This window comes from Vipera berus, assembly GCF_964194415.1.
Source record: "Vipera berus genome assembly, chromosome: 2".
Classification (NCBI taxonomy): Eukaryota; Metazoa; Chordata; class Lepidosauria; order Squamata; family Viperidae; genus Vipera; species Vipera berus.
This window is the reverse complement of record NC_138203.1, coordinates 80361636-80382291: the sequence shown is the minus strand read 5'-3', so window position 1 is coordinate 80382291 and position 20656 is coordinate 80361636. Positions and strand designations below refer to the sequence as shown.

Sequence of the window (20656 nt, the reverse complement as noted above, 5' to 3'; positions counted from 1 at the left end):
CAGCATGGAGAGAAAAATAATTGAAATGTGTTTGTGTATGTAACTGTGTCACTGTAATTCCCATGCACAACAAAAATCTTATTATTTAGTCCTCACTGAGGGCAGAATATAGACAAATGATGTTCAAAGAACACGAAGTAGGTGAAAATAAAACTACACGGTGTATGTTTTTTACTACTGTTAGTAAATATATAGAATAAAGGGCTCATGACATTTTAAAATTATACTTTTTGTACCTAGATTTTACACAAAGTAGAATAGTTGAATGTTGTTTTTAAAATATTTTTCCCAAGTATGATTGATTTCTGCTGGCATTGTGCTTTTAATATTTTAAGCTTTCTAAGCAAGCACGTAGGGTATCCTCCAATGTTAATCTTCCCTGCCTTAACTTTTGGATGCTATTTGGATGCTTTAAGTAACCTGGATATTGAACAGCTCTTGAATTAACAAACTAAAATGGGGCTGGCAGACTAAAAAGTTTAGTACTGTTACTATTATTTTAACTAGAATCCCAAATTCACCAACCAGAGCCAGGTAGAACTAACATTTAGAATTTTAAAAAACAAGGACCACACTAAGCCTTTCACTTTAAAATGACAGCTAAGTACCCTCAATTCTCCTCACATCAGCAACTTTTAGGCAGAATTTTGTTGTTGCCAGGTGTTAAACAATTGTGAATTAAAACACAATCGTCCGCACAAAAATCTACTAATAGATTCCTAGGTATCTTCTGCCACACCTGGAATATAGCAAGTACAGAGCAGTGGTGGCTGATGTGTAAAGCAACTGGAATATACACTTCGCAGTTTTCTCCAGCACTCAATCATTTCTGAGATAAGACAACACGGAAAAGCCGGTTAGTGATACTTAGGCCTGCATGAACCACACTGTTTGGATAGGGAAAGATGGAATGCCCACGGACATTTCCCCCCCCCCCACTCTTCTTTGTAGAAAGAGAAGAAAATAATGATAGAATGGTGATATGTTTTATCTTCAGCTGCTTTCTTTCCACAATGTTAAAACCGAGTTACACCATTAATTGCCATACTCTCTCACCCCCAACACTGCTTAGACAGCTCTGTAGCAACCAAAGGAATAATCTGGACATCCCATGTGTCCGGCTGCAATGCCTTAAGAAAATATCACGCTCTGAAGCAGGGTGACCCCCAAATCAAATATTATCTGAGGGGGGCGATGCATTTGTACTTGTGATGTGGAATAAGCAGCCATTTCATTGATTGATTTCTTAATTTTTCAAAAGCAGTGGTACCAACAAATTACTTTTTTCTTTTTCTTTTTTAGGAAAAACAGTAATTCCGATAGGATGGATGGGCCACCCTAATGGGGCAAAGGAACAAGAATTTCCACATAGTTGATGGGGAAGAAGCCAGACTGGCCCTGAAGCATCCCTTCATACCAGTTATCATCAATCTGGTTAGTGAGGGTGATGATGTCGCCTTCTTTAAAACCGAGCTCCCCTTCATTTTCAGGGTCAAAGTCATACAGAGCTCGACAACATGGCTGATCCATAGCAGCGCCACCTGGGTGGAAAGAAAAAAAGATAAGAAACACCTTACTAAAGGCAGCTATGAGACACAGTGCTGCATAGTGAATGGGTAATAAATACAACAGGTAATAGAGTCATCATGATTAGGTACCTATGATTGTGGAATGTTAAATGTCTGGTTTATGCTTACATCAGCACTAGGGGAAGAGTTCATTCTTCCAGATGTTTCACTATATCTTATTATTATAATAATGACCCACCAATGGTGCCAGTGAAGCTCCGCCTCAGCCCTCTGTTTTCCCTTGGTCTGAAAACCCCAGTTCCACGAATTAAGTCCTGGCCGACCCATGAGGCAGAGAGGGTAGTAACAATACCCCACATAAATACCAAGTTTGCAATGCATGCCCAGAATTCCAAAAACCAAAGCAGGGTCCAAGAATCTGAAGTCAGAGACCCAAGTCCAAAGTCCACAAGCGAAGAGCCAAGAAACAACGATCTGAGAGTCACTGGGCAGTATTCACGAAAGCCGGGAAGGTGCACATCAAAGTACACAAGTGTTCCGGACAAATACATCCTCCCCCAGTGTCTGGTTAACTCATCCTTCCTCAAGTGTTCCTTGTGAGGAGCGGGGGGGGGGGGGCAGGGCTGCTTCCTTGCAAGCAGCCTCACTGACCTCCTTTATGCCTCCTCTACTCTGCTCTCTTCATCCACGGATCAGGCAGGGGAGGCAGTTGTGCCTTGTCAGAGGAGGTCTGGAGCTTGTCATCTCTGCTGGCCCTCTGCAGCTGATCCACTCCCGCAGGCGGCTACTCACCCAGTCAGCTGCCAGACAGCCCTGGGACTGCCTCGCTCTCATTTCCTGGACTCTACACTTGTTCAGACAGACCATGCCATCCCACATCAGACAGTCCCAGTTCCAACTCCTTCTCCTCTGAACCAGGATCCAACAAAGCCATAACAAGTACAGAAGTTTTCTTTTACATTTCTTTTTCATCTCCTCTTTTCCCATTCTTACCTGAAGGCTTAGGAGTAGTAGCATTAGAGAGCCCTCCATTGTGCTGATTATTGTCACTTAATTCCAAGGTCATACGGGGCTTTGGCTGATATTCTCTTCTGGGCTGAACTGACGTTTCTTTTATTCTGTTAGAAAATGAGCAGTTACTAATTTGAACTAGTAACTGGAAACAAAGCAATTCCAATCCACTAAGACCAATTAAGGAAAAGTGGTGGGGGTTGTTTTGCATTTTCATAACCAGCAAGTCTACAGACATGGCATTAAGTATACCTCCTACTACATGGTGTAAACCTTTGCCTGATTATTGAACACAGCCATCGTCATTCTTTTGGCCCTACAAATCATAATGGTCTGCCACAAAAATAGAATGCATAAATTGTACAAATATGTCAAGTCAGTATTTGATTCATATTCAAAGGATTCTCCTGGACATTTTGACAAAGGACAAGTTAGTTTAGGCTTCTATTTTGAACTATCTATTCACCAGGTCAATATATGCTTTGAATTTGATACGAATGCCAGTCTTATATATTAAATTTATTTCAGTGCATATAGAAGATATCTTACAGGTTCTCCTTAACTATGAAGAATGAATGAAATACATTAATGAGGTATTATACTATGCCTTGGAAGCTGGGACTGAAGCTGATTCCAGTTGTTTGTTGAGACCATTGCGTGCTGGTAAACAAGAGGCAGGGTCATAAACATTTCCTATATAGAATCAGATTGGACTTTATTCACTTTATTTACTTCTCAAGAGATATATTTATCTCTTGACTACCCAAAAATTCCAGATCTGAGATATAAGGGTAAGACTTTCTTATTTGCACTGTTCAGCTGGTTCTCTGCTTAAGAGAACCTTAGGCTACACTTCGGCTACCTTACTCTTAAAATACCATAGATAATTACTGTCACTGCATTTTTTTCTGTTTGTCAGCTACGCACGTCTCACTCTGTTCTTCTGCCAGCTGCACTGTAATCTTATCATTGTAACCAGGGTGATTGTCACATGTCCAGCCATGTTTTGGTTTCAATCTGTTTTTACTATTAAGTGCGCATGTCCAAACAAAACTTTCTCACTCTACTTTTTTCCCCTCTCTGTGCTGTCTGGTGAGACCATGTAGTCAGTTCGGAGTTTTTCTTTGTTTTCTGATTAAAGTTTTATTACAGTAGAATATGCTTCGGGTTTTCTTTATTTTACCTGATGTGCACCATGCGTCAAATGAACCACGGTTCATCGCCCTCTGATAGGGAGGTTTTGATTTACCCCCCTGACAATTGCATTTTAAGATAGCACAGCAATTTCCTGACTGCAATTCCTTCAGGTTTAATATTCTTTGACAAAGGGATTTTCCCATTTATTTTACTATAATTGAAAAAACAGGTCTGAAAAAAAATTACTGTTGATTTCCTTAGAGAATCCCAAAGAATCTATCTCTAACATCAGTTTTCGGGCCTTACTCCAGGGAAGACCTAATCCTAACCCAAACACTAAACATAAATCTAACACTAACCCTAGTTTTATATTCACTGGCAGTGGGATTTTCCCATGTTTTTCATTGTGTCCACAACAAAGTTGGAACGAAGAGATGTCACCATCACTTTCCCTACAGAATCTCTAAGAATCAGTTTTCATCCCTGACTCCAAGGACAACTAAAGCTAACCCTATCCCTAACATTATCTCCAGTTAAATTTGGAAATGAGATTCTATACAGGAAATGTGTCAATGCTGCAAACATTAACATGTTTTTGCACTGACAATATAAGAGGCAGCCTTTCGCTTTAACTGTTTGGCTTTGAATCACTAAAGCGCAGGAAGGATTCAACCCAGACGTTTTAAGAAGATAAGAAATAGCGCGCTTCAAGGGAAGTGAAACTTTGTGTGTTAAATTAATTGATGAATGTGATTCATGAAGTGTAATTAAGGGAGGAAGATTCTGTAGGATATGATGTGTCAAGGGGACGAGAATTCAGATTCTGGCATCCATCCATGAGTGCCGATGCTCCGTTCTGCTCATTATAGACTTTTTTAGAATAAATAATCATGCAGTGCTCTTTGATGTGTCTCTTAATCAGAACATGCCAGAATCTACTTTCTTTCAAGCATCGTGGGGAGTCCTGAGCCCCGCCGCTGTCTCTAGCAAGGGACAGAAGCTGGCAAAGATTCAGGGAAGAATCTCCATCATGGGGAGAGGAAGCCTGGCAACTGACAAAACCTCAGAGGAGGGACTAATGGACGGCTTGCTGTAGGAAGATGAGTTTGGGCAGATCTCCAACCCTCAGTAGCTAAGTGAGCCTATCTGGTCATCAGGCTGGAACCACTCCAGCGGAGACTACAGATGCCTTGAGACTGCACTGCCAGAGTCTTCAAAAGCAGAATGGTGGAGAGCTACCAGACCATCTGCCACTGAGAATTTGGGTGAGTGGAAAATCCTGTCTGCAGACCAGACAGCTTACCAGCCCCAGTAGTCCCCTGCCAGGCCCTCCAGACCCACAGAGAGAGAAGACCCCAGCCTGGGGCCTCTGCAGCAATGGGAGGTTGGGGAACCCCTACAAGTGAAAGGCCAGCAACCTCTGAGCTTGCCACAGCTAATAGAGGCCTTGCAACAGCTGGGGGTGGTGCAGAAGCCTGGAGATCAGAAGCTGGTGGGAGGACAACAACAGCAAGGGTGGCAGCAGCAGGGCCCAAATGTGCAACCCCTGAACATACAGCAGGACCAGGGGGGCCAGCAGTAGTGGGGCCCAATCAACAACCAGGATGGGGCCAGCAGCAACTGGAGACACAACAACAGCAGTGGGGGCCCCAGCAACCATTGAACCAACAACCAGGGTGGGGCCAGCAGCATTGGGGGCCCCAGCAACCAATGATGAGCCCACCCTTCAGAGGAACCTTCGATGGGGACTCAGAGAAACTGATTTTCTTCCTCAACCAAGTACACTCTCACTTGAATTTCTGGGCCCATCTCTACCCGTACCCAGGTGCTATGGTCGATGTGATTGCGTCCAGCCTAGAGGGAGAAGCGTCCGAATGGTTGAACAATTTATATAACGAGCAAGCCCCTGAATTGGAGGGCCCCCACCTTTTCCTCATAGGGCTGAGGGGAAGATTTGAGGACACATCCATTGCCCTCAAAGCGGAAGAACAAATCCACAAGATAAAGCAAGCTGGCCGGCCTGCCCTGGAGTACGTGCGGGAGTATCAAAAGATGGCCTGTTGGATAGAGAGATGGCCTGAGCAATCCATAATTTATCTTTTTAGAGAAGGGTTAGATGACCACCTTTCTCAGGCATGTATCTACTGAGCTGTGCCTGACCAGCTGCAGGAATGGTACCAGGCAGTGGTGAAATTAGATGTTCAGTTCGCCCGCTATAAGAATCCTCTCCTACCTGAAGCCAAGCCGAGGTCATAACAACCCGAATGGCAATCACCCCCACAAAAATCTCCAGCTACTGTGATGGCTGAAAGACCCAGGCCAGCTGTAGGCCCGGCAATTAAGTGTTTCTAGTGCGGACAGCAGGGACATCGAGCAGCAAAATGCCCAGTCCCCTTCCAACAACAGCAGAACAGAACAGGACCAGCAGTCAGAAAAAGACCTGCACAGCGGCTAATGGGAGATAAATCCAACCAGATGACACAGGAACCTGTTGCCCAGGTCACATCCCCCACACAGAAGGACGCTGGAACTCAGGCTGGATCCATCCCCGTTCTACCCTCTTTCGACAGCGACGACAGAGAGAATGACCCGATGGTAAGCCAACACGTCCCACCTTTTTTACTACCTGCCAAGCTCATAATCCCTAAGTTGGGTACGCAGGTAGATTTAAAGGTGCTAGTTGATTCTGGATGCTCCCGAAGCATCATTAGCTTGCCATTTGCCATGAAATTGGGCATACGAGCAAAACTGCTCTCCAAACCTGTGAGGTTCGAGCAAGCCGATGGCTCCTTGATGGGAGGGACTTTAGTCATGCAATTAATGGAGCCCCTACACTTAGAAATAGGTGAGCACTGGGAATTTATTCGCTTCCTGGTGGCCCCAAAAATGACTGGGACTGTGATCTTAGGATTAGCCTGGTTTGACAAATGGAAGCCGTTTATCTGGTGGGGAAAAGGAATGAGAAATGTGAGACTACCTATAGGGCCCGTTCCCCCCATTGATTCAACAGATGTTACAGGGAATTTTAGCCCACCCAATGAGCGAGCGCACATGGCTGCCTCATGGCCACCAGGCGAACTGCTCATCCCCAGCGAGTACCAGGACCTAGCGGAGGCATTTAGTGAGAAAGAATGCGATACCTTACCTCCTCACCGGCCCAATGATTGTTCCATTGAACTGTTGCCGGGGGCCAAACTTCCACGACCAAGAATGTACACTATGTCCCCCCCTGAAATGGAGGAGATGCAGCGATATGCGGATACAAACCTAGCGAGGGGATTCATTGAACGGCCCAAGTCTACTGTGGGAGCCCCTGTGTTGTTCAAAGAAAATAAAGATGGGTCTCTTCGTCTCTGCGTAGACTATAAAGGCCTTAATGCTGTGAGTGTGGAAAATAAATACCCTCTCCCCCTCCTGAAAGACTTACTAACCCACCTGGCGAAGGGGAGTGTCTTCACTAAGTTAGACCTGAGAGAAGCATATTAGCGTGTGAGAATAAAGAAGGGGGATGAGTGGAAAACGGCCTTCAACTGCCCCTTGGGAAGCTACCAATTCAAAGTCATGCCATTTGGACTTCAGGGTGCCCCAGCCGTATTTATGCAGTTGATTAATGAGGTCCTACATGATCATTTATACAAAGGGGTTCTGGTGTATCTTGATGACATTCTGATATACAGTACGAATATGACTGACCACATCAAACTGGTCAGAGAAGTGTTAAAGAAACTATTGAATGCCAAACTTTATGTTAAATTGTCGAAATGTGAATTTCACCAAACCCAATTAGATTATCTTGGCTATAGAATTTCCAACGAGGGCATCGAAATGGACCCAGCCAAAGTGAAAGCTATAATTGAATGGCAGCCCCCAAAGACTCACAAACAGCTCCAGAGCTTCCTAGGGTTTGCCAACATCTACCATCAATTCATTCCCTCTTTTGCTGAGATTGCTCTACCCCTTACACAATTACTCAAAACGGGCAAGGGAGGGGGAAAACCGCGACCTGGCCAACCACTAGCATGGACTATGAATTGTCAGAAAGCTTTTGAGAATTTAAAAAGACTTATTTGCAGCTGAACTGGTTCTAAAGCACCCCTGCTCAGGGGAGCCCTTCGTAATTTAAGCAGACGCCAACGACATGGCAGTCGGAGCTGTGTTACTGCAAAAGAATAAAAGTGGGGTCCTGCAACCTTGTGCCTACACCTCTATGAAATTCACTGAAGGCGAGAGGAGATGGACAGTCTGAGAGAAGGAGGCCTTCACAATTAGGTGGGGGCTATTAAACTGGCGACACTATTTAGAAGGGAGCAAGGTGCCTTTTGAAGTATGGACAGATCACAAAAATTTAGAGGCACTAAAGACTCCCTGCAAATTGTCCCCAAAGCAAGTGTGATGGGCACAGTACTTTAACCATTTTAATTTTACTCTAAAGTACATACCAGGAAGAAAAAACTTCCTAGCTGATGCGCTATCCCAATTGTCACAGTACAAAAGCGAATGCGAAGAGGTCTACGAGGCAATTATCCCCAGTTCACAACCTGCGGCACAACTCACACCTCGCAGAACCCCTAATCCTGATGACCCGGGAGCGAAGAAGATAAAACGAGAGCTCCTCACCGATCAATGGTTCAAAGATAATCAAACCTCCCTAACATGCAGGGATGGTTTGGCATACAAGGGGGAGAAATTGTATCTACCTGAAGCCCTCCATCTCAATGCTTTCAAACACAGCCATGATGTAAAACAAACTCTACACCTCATCCGCTGGCAATTTTGGTGGCCGGAGCTAAAACGAGATGTAGAAAACTATGTCAGGAGTTGTACTGTATGTGCCACCATGAAAAGAATTCCAGGGAAAACCCCTGGGCTACTGCAGTCGGTGGCAGACCCTTCTCAGTCATGGGAAGAAATAGCTATGGACTTTATTGTAGACGTATACCAAAGTAGAGGAAATACTGTCATCTGGACTGTGATAGATCTGTTTTCGAAGCAGGCTCATTTTATCGCCTGTAAAGGACTCCCATCTGCACAACGACTGACTAAATTGTTCCTGAAACATATCTACTGACTGCATGGCACCCCTAAGTGAATAATTTCAGATAGAGGAGTGCAGTTCACAGCGAAATTTTGGAGGAATTTCCTTAAATTAATTGGATCATCTCAAGGCTTATCATCTGCTTTTCATCCAGCTACCAATCCGCTAACAAAATGGTGGAGCAATATCTCAGATGCTATGTTTCCTACCAACAGAAAAACTGGACTGACCTCCTCCCTTTCGCTGAGGTGGCCTACAATAATTCTGTTTGCAGCACCACTGGCTACACACCTTTCAGAGTAGCCACAGGAAAAGAGTTCATCCCAATGCCTGACTACCCACAGGTGCCCTCCACTTCCCAGACACTTGATCAAGGGGTGAGGGGGTGGGAAGAGGTTTGGAGAAACACAAAAACGGCGTTAAAAAAGACTTCTGAGACTTATAAAAAAGAGGCTGATAAAAAGAGGGCTCCCCAAAGAACATTCCAAGTTGGGGAAAAGGTTTATGTGTCAACTAAATATTTACACCTCAAATTACCCAGCAAGAAATTAGGACTAAAAGGGACTTCCGGGTGGCGCTTCAGCGGCGTGGATGGTTGAAATTGACCGCCGGCCCTCCGTCTCCGTTTAAGCCGTGGAACAGCTGACAATCAGCTGTTCCGTGGCCCGAAAACCCTTCTCCTCAGGCGAAGAGGGGAGGGGGAGCTTCCAGGTAGGGGTAGAGCTCCCCTAGAGCCCCAGGACATTTGTTTTGGGGCTTGAAGGGTGAGAGCTCCCCCGAAGCCTGGGAATGCTCCGGATCGCAGGACTCTTCTGCTTTAAGCAGAACAAAACGCTGAATCCATTCCCTGCCGGATCTGGTTGTCATCCTGAATGATTGAAGCAGGCAGAGCTGATGCGGGAGTCGTATAAACAGCAAGTACAAGGCTTTAACTCCGGAATTTTAACTTTCTTCATGTTTCAACGATCGTTCTAAGAGAAGGGGAAGATGGCGTCTGAGTGACTTTTTTGTAACAAGAAGCAAAAGTGTTTTTCTCTAAAGTGAAAGTGATTGCCTGGATACTGAGGAGGAATTTGTAAACTGGATTTTTAAAACCTTACCAGAATTAATTAAAATTTGGAGCTGCATAAATGTGATCTATAAGACTTGGTTATTTAACAGTCAAACTATAAAGTAGCAAATGGACTAGAAAAGTGAAAGTGAGTAACGAAAGTTAACTTGTTGCAAAAATGGCTTCCAAATCGTCTAGATATGTTTTTAACAGTGCGGGAGTATTGCCTGTTCAGCAGTTTGGAATGCAGTCTTCGAAGTCACCCTCTGAAGTTGCTGCACAGGTACTGACTTTAAAAGATTTACAGTATGCTTTAAAAAATGCTTTAAAAACTCAGTCTGAAAAAATATTTGAGCAGGTGGCAGAACTTATTGAAGAGAAAAATAAGAAAATACGGGAGGATATTTTGCTGGCATTTCAGGCGCTTTCAGGCTGTATTGAGAATCTGGATGAACGTGTGGAAGAAGTGAAACAAAATAACTTGATGATGGAGGCTAAAATGGGTGAAATTGAGGAAAAAATGAATAAAATTGATGACAAAATGTTGATGATGCAATATAGAGATATGGAGTTTGCCCTGAGGATAAGAGGTTTAAAGGAGAAGCCGCAGGAAAATCTGGAAGAGATATTGGTGGATGCTCTGGCGCCTATTTTGGGGTTTCAACCCGAAGAATTTTTTGGGAAGATAAATAAAGTATTCCATGTTAATTCGTGGATTGCCAGGCAAAGGAAACTGCCAAGAGATGTGGTTGTGTATTTTATAAATAAAAAGATTAGAAATGAGATTATTGAAATTTTTTACAATAAAAGATTCAAAGTGGCTAAACAGGAGGTTTTGATCTTGAAAGAGATTCCTTCAAGAATTCTGAGAAGAAGAAAAGATTTTGCCTTTTTGGCAGATGAATTAAAAAAACAACAGCTTCAGTTCAGATGGGAGATACCAATGGGGATTGTGGTGAATTATGCTGGAGTCAGATATCGTCTTAATACAGTCTTGAAGGAACGTGATTTTTATTCTAACGTATTGAAAACAGACCTACCGCCATCTTCAGAAGTTAAAAAAGGGAAGGAAGAAGGAGACCGACAGTTACAAAAAACAGCATATTTTGAAAATTGTGCAATCTTTGGTGTTATCGGAAGAACTAAAGACTCAAAGAATAAGAGCTGCATTTAGCTGTAAGGAACAGCAACGACAACAGTAAAGATTAAAATTAAGCGTAGATAAGAAGGTTATATAATGTATTGATGGACACAGATTCATAAATGGAATTTGTTAAAGATTGTATGACAAGGTGGGCCCAGAATATCTAAGAACTATTAATGATGGACATCTGGGGAAATTTGGATTAGGAATGTAAACCTATATAGACACAAAATTTGGGAGGGAATATTTATAGAGTGTTTTGTAAATGGCACGCAGATCTTAAAATTAGTATGTATGTATTTAAATTTAATTTAATTTAATTTAATTTAATAATTTGATTTCTATACCGCCCTTCTCCCGAAGGACTCAGGGCGGTGAACAGGGCAATACACAATAAAAATCAGATATAAAAATTAAAAAACCATTAAAAACCATTAAACATCATGCCCATAAAATCAATACATATTAAGTTAAAAACTAATTTTAAAAACCCAACCCCATCCCGTCAGACCAGGCCAGCTTGTTAGTTTGTTAGTTTAGTTTAAATTGTTAGTTTAAATGTTGGGAATGTGGTTGTGATGTATTACTATGTATGGTGGATCTGTGCTTTTTGGATTAAAATTTGGTGGAATATGTATTTGTTTTTTAGGTAAAAGATGAGGTCCTTTCTATAACTTTTTTTCTTGGGCATCACCATAGAGTGATACAGAAACTGAATTGATTTTGAGTTTAATGATTGCAGCAAGACTTTTGGTGGAGCAATATTGGAAGAAGGAAGATTTGTTTACCGTAGAAGAATGGAAATTTAAAGTGTAATGGACTTTAAAAGTTTCAAACCTGGCAGAAATGGCGAAAATCTTAGCATATTTGAAGGACCATTCGCAGCAAAGATATATTTTGGAATGGAGAAGGATTGATTATATTTAGAATAAATATGGGACCAAAAAGTCTCATTTAGCATTTGAATGAGTATTAGATTTAGAAGATTTGTTATTATTTAGTTATTTTTAAGGAGAGTTAAAAGTGCGATAGGGTTTAAAGTGTTATTATAGTTAGTTTGCATATTTTAGTTTAAGATTGTTAGGGTCAATACCCTGTATTTGCTCTGGGAAGTCAGGGGAGGAGGGAGGGGAGGATGTTTTTTATGTTTAAAATGTATTTGTAAAACTCCTTAATAAAAAAAAAGAAATTAGGACTAAAATTCTAGGGGCCTGTCCCCATTGTGAGAATCATCAACCCGATCATGGTATAATTGAAGCTCCCCAGACTTTTGGGAAAAATTCACCCGGTTTTCCATTGTAGCTTACTGAAACCTTTTCAGGCCTCCACTTTAAGACCTTCCCCTAAGAAGGCACCCGGACCCCTCGTAGTAGCGGGTCAGACCCATTATGAAATGAAATGTATTCTTGACTCTAGAATCTTTAAGGGAAAATTGCAGTACCTAGTACAATGGAAGGGATACCCATTGTCTGAAGCCATTTGGGTGAAATCTAGCAATGTGAAAGCTGACAGACTTATCAAAAAGTTTTATGAGAAACACCCCCAGGAACAGAGTTGCAACCCGTCGTGAGAGGGCAGGGGGTGGCCTGCTTCTGGGGGCACCCAACTGAGTGGCAGTGCAGTTGGGTGTGGATCCAGATATTTATTCCCGTCCTTCGATCCTCCTATGGACATGACCAACTATGGGACTGCCTAACCTGGACTTGTTGGACCTATATGCGGCAATACACCAGCACAGACTTGTTCGCCCTCAGGGGTGCCCCCCTCTCCTGGGTGCGACCCGCCTTTATAAACATCTCCAATCTCGATGAAGGGCCCGATTGTTGGGACCCAGAGAGATGGCTGGGCAGGGGCAGGGGCCTTCAACATAAATTTAATAGGAGGCCCCTGGTTAATTTTTTATCAAAATTTTTTATTGGGTTAGGGAGAAGGGTGGGACGGGGTGGGGGTTGTTTGGCTATGGGGGGTGGTCAATCAACCATGGCTCAGGCCAGGTTTGGGTCTGGTCGCGCGGGGGGTGTGGTTGTCTCCGGGGCTCTGGAGCGGGTCGTGGGACTGTCGATTCCCACGACGTTGGGGAATGGCAGCAGGTGCATAAACAGAGGGCCGTATCGTTACCGGGGGGGCCGTCTCTATTTGCAAGCGGTGAGGCGCTCCAACCCTCTGTTTCTTCCCCGAGGTTCCGGGAGCGAGGATGTGCAGCCTCCTGAGCTCCGGTTGGTGTACCTAAATGCCAGGTCCGTGGTTAACAAAGCTCCCCTTGTTAGGGATTTAGTTGAGGGTGAGCATGCGGACCTGGCTTGCATCATGGAGACTTGGTTGGGCCCGGAGGCTGGGGTCCCTTTTGTTGACCTCTGCCCACCAGGTTTCCGGGTGCTACACCGACCACGAGCTCAAGGTAGGGGTGGGGTTGTGGCGGTAGCTATCAGGGAGACCTTATGTCCGCGGGAGACCACCGTTCCTCAGACAGTCGGGTGTGAGTCTCTCTTCTTGAGATTTGGTCCGGGGGCACAGTTGGGCTTGCTGCTGGTGTACTTTTCGCCTAGTCCCGCAGCGGCAGCCCTGCCCGAGCTGCTCGATATCCTCTCGGGGTTGGTGATTGAGTTCCCCAAACTTATAGTTTTGGGTGACTTCAATCTACCATCCCTGGGAGGTTCATCTGAGCTAGCTCGGGAGTTCATGGCTTCCATGACGGCCATGGACCTGACGCAAGTAATTTCTGAACCAACTCATGAGGGAGGCCACACCCTTGACCTGGTTTTTTTATCTGGACGGTGGTTTGATGATCTTGGTGGGGGCTCTCCATTTATTATGCCCCTGTCATGGACCTATCATCACCTCCTGCAGCTGGTCTTCCGTTTTGCCACCCCCCGCCATGGGGGTACGGAGCCAATTAGATGGTACCGCCCCAGACGCTTAATGGATCCTGATAAATTCCAGGTGGCGCTGGGGTCCCCACCTGCCTCCGTTGCTCACAACTCGGCGGATGCCCTAGTGGAAGCCTGGGAAAGGACGGCCACTGAGGCACTCGACCGAGTTGTACCCTTGCGGCCCCTGACCCGGTGCAGATCCCAACGAGCTCCATGGTTCTCCTTGGAGCTCCGGGAGATGAAGCGTCGGAAACGGGGCCTAGAGAGCTGTTGGAGGTCCAGCCGATCCGAATCCGACCGGTTGCGACTAAGAACCTTTATTAGGTCTTATCTCGCAGCGATGAGGACGGCAAGGTGTAATTACTTCTCTGCCCTCATCGCGTCCGCAGAAAATCGCCCGGCCGCCCTGTTCAGGGTGACCCGCTCCCTCCTTAATCAGGAGGTGAGGGAGGATGCCTTGCAGGGTCGTGCCGAGGAGTTTGGACAACATCTGCTGGATAAAATCGCTCGGATTCGGACCGGTCTGGACTCCAACTGGGCAGAGTCTGACGAGCAGGACACGGGCGGTCTTGTCGATGTTATTTGGGAGGAGTTTGATTCTGTAACCCCTGAGGAAGTGGACAGGATTATGGGGAGGCTGAGCTCCACCACATGTTTATTGGACCCGTGCCCTTCTTGGCTGGTTTATGCAGCCCGGGAGAGGACACGAGGCTGGTTCCAGGCAGTTATATCTGCTTCCTTGAGTGAGGGTAATTTCCCCGCCGTCTTGAAGGAGGCGGTGGTGAGACCTCTCCTCAAGAAGCCTGCTCTGGACCCAGCTGTTTTGAACAACTTTCGTCCGGTCTCCAACCTTCGCTTTCTTGCGAAGGTTGTTGAGAATGTGGTGGCGCATCAGCTTCCCCTGGTCCTGGATGAAGCGGATTATCTAGACCCGTTCCAATCGGGTTTCAGGCCCGGGTACAGCACGGAGACGGCATTGGTCGCTCTGGTGAATGATCTCTGGAGGGCTCGGGACAGAGGATATTCCTCTGTCCTTGTCCTATTAGACCTCTTGGCGGCTTTCGATACCATCGACCATGGTATCCTGCTGCGGCGTCTCAGGGGATTGGGAGTGGGAGGCACGGTTCTTCAGTGGTTCTCCTCCTATCTCCTGGGACGCTCGCAGTCGGTGTTGGCAGGAGGGCAGAGGTCGACCCCTAGGACCCTCGCTTGTGGAGTTCCTCAGGGGTCGGTCCTCTCGCCTCTCCTGTTCAACATCTACATGAAACCGCTGGGTGAGATCATTCGTGGTTTTGGAGTTGGGTATCATCAATATGTCGATGATACCCAAATTTTTATTTCGACCCCAAACCACCCCAGTGATGCCCTCGATGTGATGTCCCGTTGCCTGGAGGCGGTGCGGGCCTGGATGGGGAGGAACAGACTTCAACTCAACCCCGACAAGACTGAGTGGCTGTGCATTCCGGCATCCCGGGACATTCAAAATATTCCATCTCTTCTTATGGGGGGTGAGTCTTTACCCCCCGTGGATAGGGCTCGCAACTTGGGAGTCCTCCTAGATTCACGACTCACTTTGGAAGATCATATAGTGTCCGTGACTAGGGGGGCTTTCGCCCAGGTTCGCCTGGTGCGCCAGTTGCGGCCCTATCTGGACCGGGATGCCCTGTGTACGGTCACTCATGCGCTCGTGACCTCTCGCCTGGACTACTGCAATGCTATCTACATGGGGCTTCCCTTGAAGACCACTCGGAGGCTCCAACTGGTACAGAATGCAGCCGCGAGAGTTGTCTTGGGAGTTTCCCGGTACTCCCATGTTACACCTTTGCTCCGCGAGCTGCATTGGTTACCAGTTGGCTTCCGGGTGAGGTTCAAGGTTTTGGTTATGATCTTCAAGTCCTTACATGGCATGGGTCCGGGATACCTCGAGGACCACCTGCTGCCGGCGTCAACTCCCCTCCGCCCTGTGCGTGCCCACAGAGAGGGTCTCCTCAGGGTGCCTCTGGTCAGGGAATGTCGACTAGTGGCCCCCAGGGGGAGGGCCTTCTCTGTGGGTGCTCCGGCACTATGGAACCAACTGCCGGTTGAGCTCCGGATGGCATCGGACCTCCGATCCTTCCGCCGCGGGCTGAAGTCCCACTTCTTTGAACTAGCTGGTCTGGCCTGATGGGGAGGGTTTTTTTTAACGGGTTTTTTATTATTTTATTGTCATTGTATTTTAATTGGGCATTGGTTTAATTTCTTTTTAATTTTTGTACTGTTATTTATTTATATATGCCCTGTTAACCGCCCTGAGTCCTTCGGGAGAAGGGCGGTATAGAAATTGAATAAACCTAAACCTAAACCTAAACCCCAACAAACCAAATGCCAGCTCCTAACTTGGGTTCTGTTTACATTACAGGATCTGTCCTTTTTGTAAGGGGGGCGGGATGTCAATGCTGCAAACATTGACATGTTTTTGCACTGACAATATAAGAGGCAGCCTTTTGCTTTAACTGTTTGGCTTTGAATCACTAAAGTGCGGGAGGGATTCAACCCAAACGTTTTAAGAAGATAAGAAATAGCGCTTCAAGGGAAGTGAAACTTAGTGTGTTAAACTAATTGGTGAATGTGATTCATGATGTGTAATTAAGGGAGGGAGATTCTGTAGGATATGATGTGTCAAGGGGAGGAGAATTCAGATTCTGGCATCCATCCATGAGTGCCGATGCTCCATTCTGCTCATTATAGACTTTTTGAGAATAAATAATCATGCAGTGTACTTTGATGTGTCTGTTTAATCGGAACCATGACAAAATGTTTATGATTTCCCAGTAATACATGGGAAAATTCCATTGACAATGAAAATTAAAACTAGGGTTAGGGTTAAGGATAGCATTATGGTTAGGGTTAGTTCTCTTTGAAGTCAGGGCCAAAAAGTGATGCTAGGGACAGATTCTTAGAAATTCTCTAAAGAAAGCGACATCCATAACTCTACTTTCATTTTCATTGGCAATGGGATTTTCCCATGTATTTTATTGTAGTCCACAAAGAAGTCCAAATGAAAAGCTGTCAGGTTCTCTTTCCTTGAGAGAACCTTGAAGAATCTATCCCTAATATCAGTTATTGGGTCTGACTCCATATATTTTTCCATATATATTATTCTGGTCCAGAAAGAAGTCCTAACAAAAAGCTGTCACTTTATCTTTGAGAACCTAGAAGAATCTATCCATAACATCAGTTTTCAGCCCTGATTCCAAGGAGACCTAATCTAACCCTAACTCTATTCCTATCCCTAACCCTATTTTAATGTTCTTTGGCAAGGGGATTTTTCCTGTTTTTTTTACTCTGGTCCGGAAACAAGTGTCCTAATCACTTTCCTTAGGAACATCTAAGAATCTATCCCTAACATCAGTTTTTGGCCCTGACTCCAAGGCATTGCATGCAGGAGATGTTTCAAGATGCCTTGTATTTGAAGTTTTATAGCTATAGGATTTACTTTCTATTGAAGGTCTGATTGTTACAAACCTGTTTTCTTTAAACAAAATTCTGAGTTTTTGCAGAGCTCTCGTGCTCTGCAATTAGAAATAACGTTTCCCATTTTCATTAGGGCAGAGGCTATACAGATTCCTAACTCACTGAATTTCCTGACATGTGTTTTGATGGAATCCAATAGAGTGGATTTGTCTATTATGGTTAATATCAAGAGCAGCTTTTTCTGATATAGAAAGTCTATGGCTGATTCGAAGCACATAGGCAAATATATACTGTTGAAGCTGCCTTGATAATTTAACTATTATCAAGTTAAATTATCAAGTTATATTATCTATGATAATTTAACTAAACAACAGACTTGTACAAGTCTTTAAACTGTGATAAATGATAATTAAAGTCTAGGTAGGCTTAGGATAGGAACATAAGATTTTAAATTGAAAAGGCTATGGTTCTATCTATGTAAAACCCTGCAAAATAAAGTTACAAAGTTCTTTTTTTATAATTATTTCAAGAAGATGTCTAATAAATTCCTGTAGGTGCCCTGAAAAACCCCTTAACCTGCTTATATATTCCTGAACCCCTTCACCATGCCAGACAAGATTCTTCAAAATAGTCTAAAACGATTAACAAAATCCCTCAAGAAATTATCAGAAAATAACTCATAAAAAAGACAGATCTCAATACAAACCATTATAATCAGAATTAAATATAACATCATGACTGTATGGAATTGAAGAAGGATTTAAAATCCATCCAAAAAATAACCAAGCAAGCAAACTCGCTAGACAGTGAAAAAAGACAGGTGAAACCTATTTGCTTCATATTGGAATGAATCATTTCCTTTTCTTTAAGAACTTGGAAAATGGAGCTTTGAAGGCCTAACTGCATTACCTCAGTTGAGTCCAACTGCAAGAAAAGGAGCAGCAGAATAAATCCAGAAAGAATGGGCAAAATCAGTGAGCAAGAAAAAAATGAAAAGTGCTGGCAGTCATGTGTTTGGAATATTTCATCAGCCTAGGAAAAAATGTGGAGTCCCTTAGTTTTGAGATATTGTTTCTAGATAGAAAATACAGGTAGTCCTCAACTTACGACCAGACGCCCAAAATTTAGGTTCAAAAACATGTGCCCAAATAATTCTGTTAAATTTTTGCTACCTTTCTTCCAGCTTGAGACTAACTTGTTGCAGGATCTCTGTGGCTTGCCTGTGGTATTCCACCTGGGCTTGTACTAGTGCACAAAGCTGGCTCACTTGTTCAACCTGCAAAGAACATAGAACATGAAAATCACAGCGCTGGAAGGGACTTCAGAGGTCTTCTAGTCCAACCCTCTGCTCAAGGCAATATATGCCAGTATACTATCTCAGTCAAATGGTTGTCCAGTCTATACACCCTCAAGAGCAGACATGTCAAACACAAGGCCCGGGGGCCAGATCCAGCCTGTGAAGTGGTTTCATGTAGCCCGCGAAGCCATCCTGGAAACAGTGAGGGAACGGCCCCCACTGCCTTGGCCCTGGCCCAGAGACCTTCCTCCTGCCAGAGACCCTCAGATCTGTCTCACTCCTGCCCAGGCCCCTATAGGCACCCTTGATGCGAACGATGTAGAGCTGGCCATGCCCACCCAGTAGGCCATACGCACTCTAGCCACGCCCACCCAGTAGGCCACGCCCAACCTGGCTATACCCACCCGGCCCCTTGAGGGCAACCGCAATGCTGATGCGGCCCTCAATGAAATTGAGTTTGACACCCCTGCTCGAGAGAGAGAGAGGGAGGGAGGGAGGGGGAGAGAGAGAGAGGGAGGGAGAGAGAGAGAACCTTATTACAACACTGTTGTGTAGTAAATTCAGTTCTCTGAAAAAGCAGTGAATAGGGAAAACTAAAATTTGAACTGAATACTAGAACTGGAGGAAAACCCCTTTCACTAGGACTATCAAAAAGGATAGCCAATATTCAGATACTTCCTACTGGGCATTTTCTGGAGGGCCACCTAAAAGTTAAACAACTTCTAAAGTAAGATATAGGTGGACTTCGCTTTAACTAACAAGCTAGTTATGTTCATAAGCCAGTGTGCATATACAAAAGCACTTAATGCAGATTAATTATGTCTTGTCTGGAAAAGAAACTGGATATGCACGCATATACTGTGGCAAGTCTAGATTTATCTTTTTAAAAAAAAAAAAGAAGCTTGACTGTGCAAGACTAACACTTATTGCTGTTCATACTGCAAATAAAAACAATTCATTACACTTAATCGAAATCACTAATATTACCGAAGAAAACTTTCCTAACGGATGACCTGTTCAGTTCATCTTACCAATTCAGATGCATGATCTACTTGGCATGTTGGAGTCCCTCCCCCCAGAATATTTCTCCAAAACAAAACTGAAGAAGTCTTTAGATCTGGGGTGTCCAACCCTGGCATCTTTTAAGATTTGAGGACTTCAACTCCCAGAATTCCTCAGCCAGCATGAACTCAGGACGTTGAAGTCCACTGGTCTTAAAAGTTGCCAAAACTGGATAGCCCTGCTTTAGATTACTTCTGAACATGTCTTTGACTGAGGCTGCTGTTATAATACCATTATCATTAAAGCAATACTAATTCTTCAGAGTAATGCTACAAGTGTGATACTTGGAACAATGGTGGTGAAAGCAAGTAGAGCCATTAGAGGGAAAACATGTTTCCACTTCAGAGTATGGGTAGTTCTCAACTTACAGCCATTCATTTGGCAATCATTCAAAGTTACAATGACACTGGAAAAATTTTTACTTACAACCAGTCCTCACACTTATGACCGCAGCAGCATCCCCCACGCTCACGTGATCAAAATTCTGGCGCTTTGGCAACCAGCACGTGTTTACAATGGTTACAGCATCCCAGGGTCACATGATCGTCTGTGACCTTCCAAACCAGCTCCCGACATGTAGAGGAGGGAAGCCAGATTTGTTTAACAACTGCATGATTCACTTCACAACCGTGGGGGCAAAAAAAATCAGGTGCAACTCACTTAATAGCCAGCTTGCTCAGCGATGGAAATTCTGGCCCCAATTGTGCTTGTAAGTCGAGGACTATCTGTAAAAAAGGGTTTCTTTTCCACACAAGTAAACTGTAGAATTACGGTCTGGCTGAATCAATGCCCAGAATATTTTCATTGTTCTGGGTTTCAGCTGAGACAAAATTGGAAGTGCCTTATGGGAATAGTTGTCATTCTTTTTCCAGAAAACATGTGAAACTCCATATTAGCATGGATTTAGCCTGACCAGACTGGAATTTGTTAGCTTGATTGAATTCTATATATTCCATTTCATTGGAGAACAAGAAATACTGTGATCCTGCTTTATAATTAATTGAATTTTCTTCCAGCCTGCTCAGATAAATTGTATAAATTCAATTTATTTAAACTTTGACTTATTC

The 20656-nt window shown here is 44.2% G+C and overlaps 1 protein-coding gene across 1 annotated transcript in view; it reads right to left on the bottom strand.

The window, feature by feature from the left end:
- Positions 1 to 1338: 1338 nt before the first annotated feature.
- Positions 1339 to 20656, bottom strand: part of SH3GL2 (SH3 domain containing GRB2 like 2, endophilin A1) — a gene marked incomplete at both ends in the record, with an annotated part of 107455 nt that continues 88137 nt past the window's right edge. Inside the window, 3 exons of the mRNA XM_081315747.1 lie at positions 1339 to 1541; positions 2523 to 2647; positions 18403 to 18506. Coding sequence (XP_081171873.1) covers positions 1339 to 1541; positions 2523 to 2647; positions 18403 to 18506 — 432 coding nt within the window. The remainder of the gene's footprint in view (positions 1542 to 2522; positions 2648 to 18402; positions 18507 to 20656) is intronic.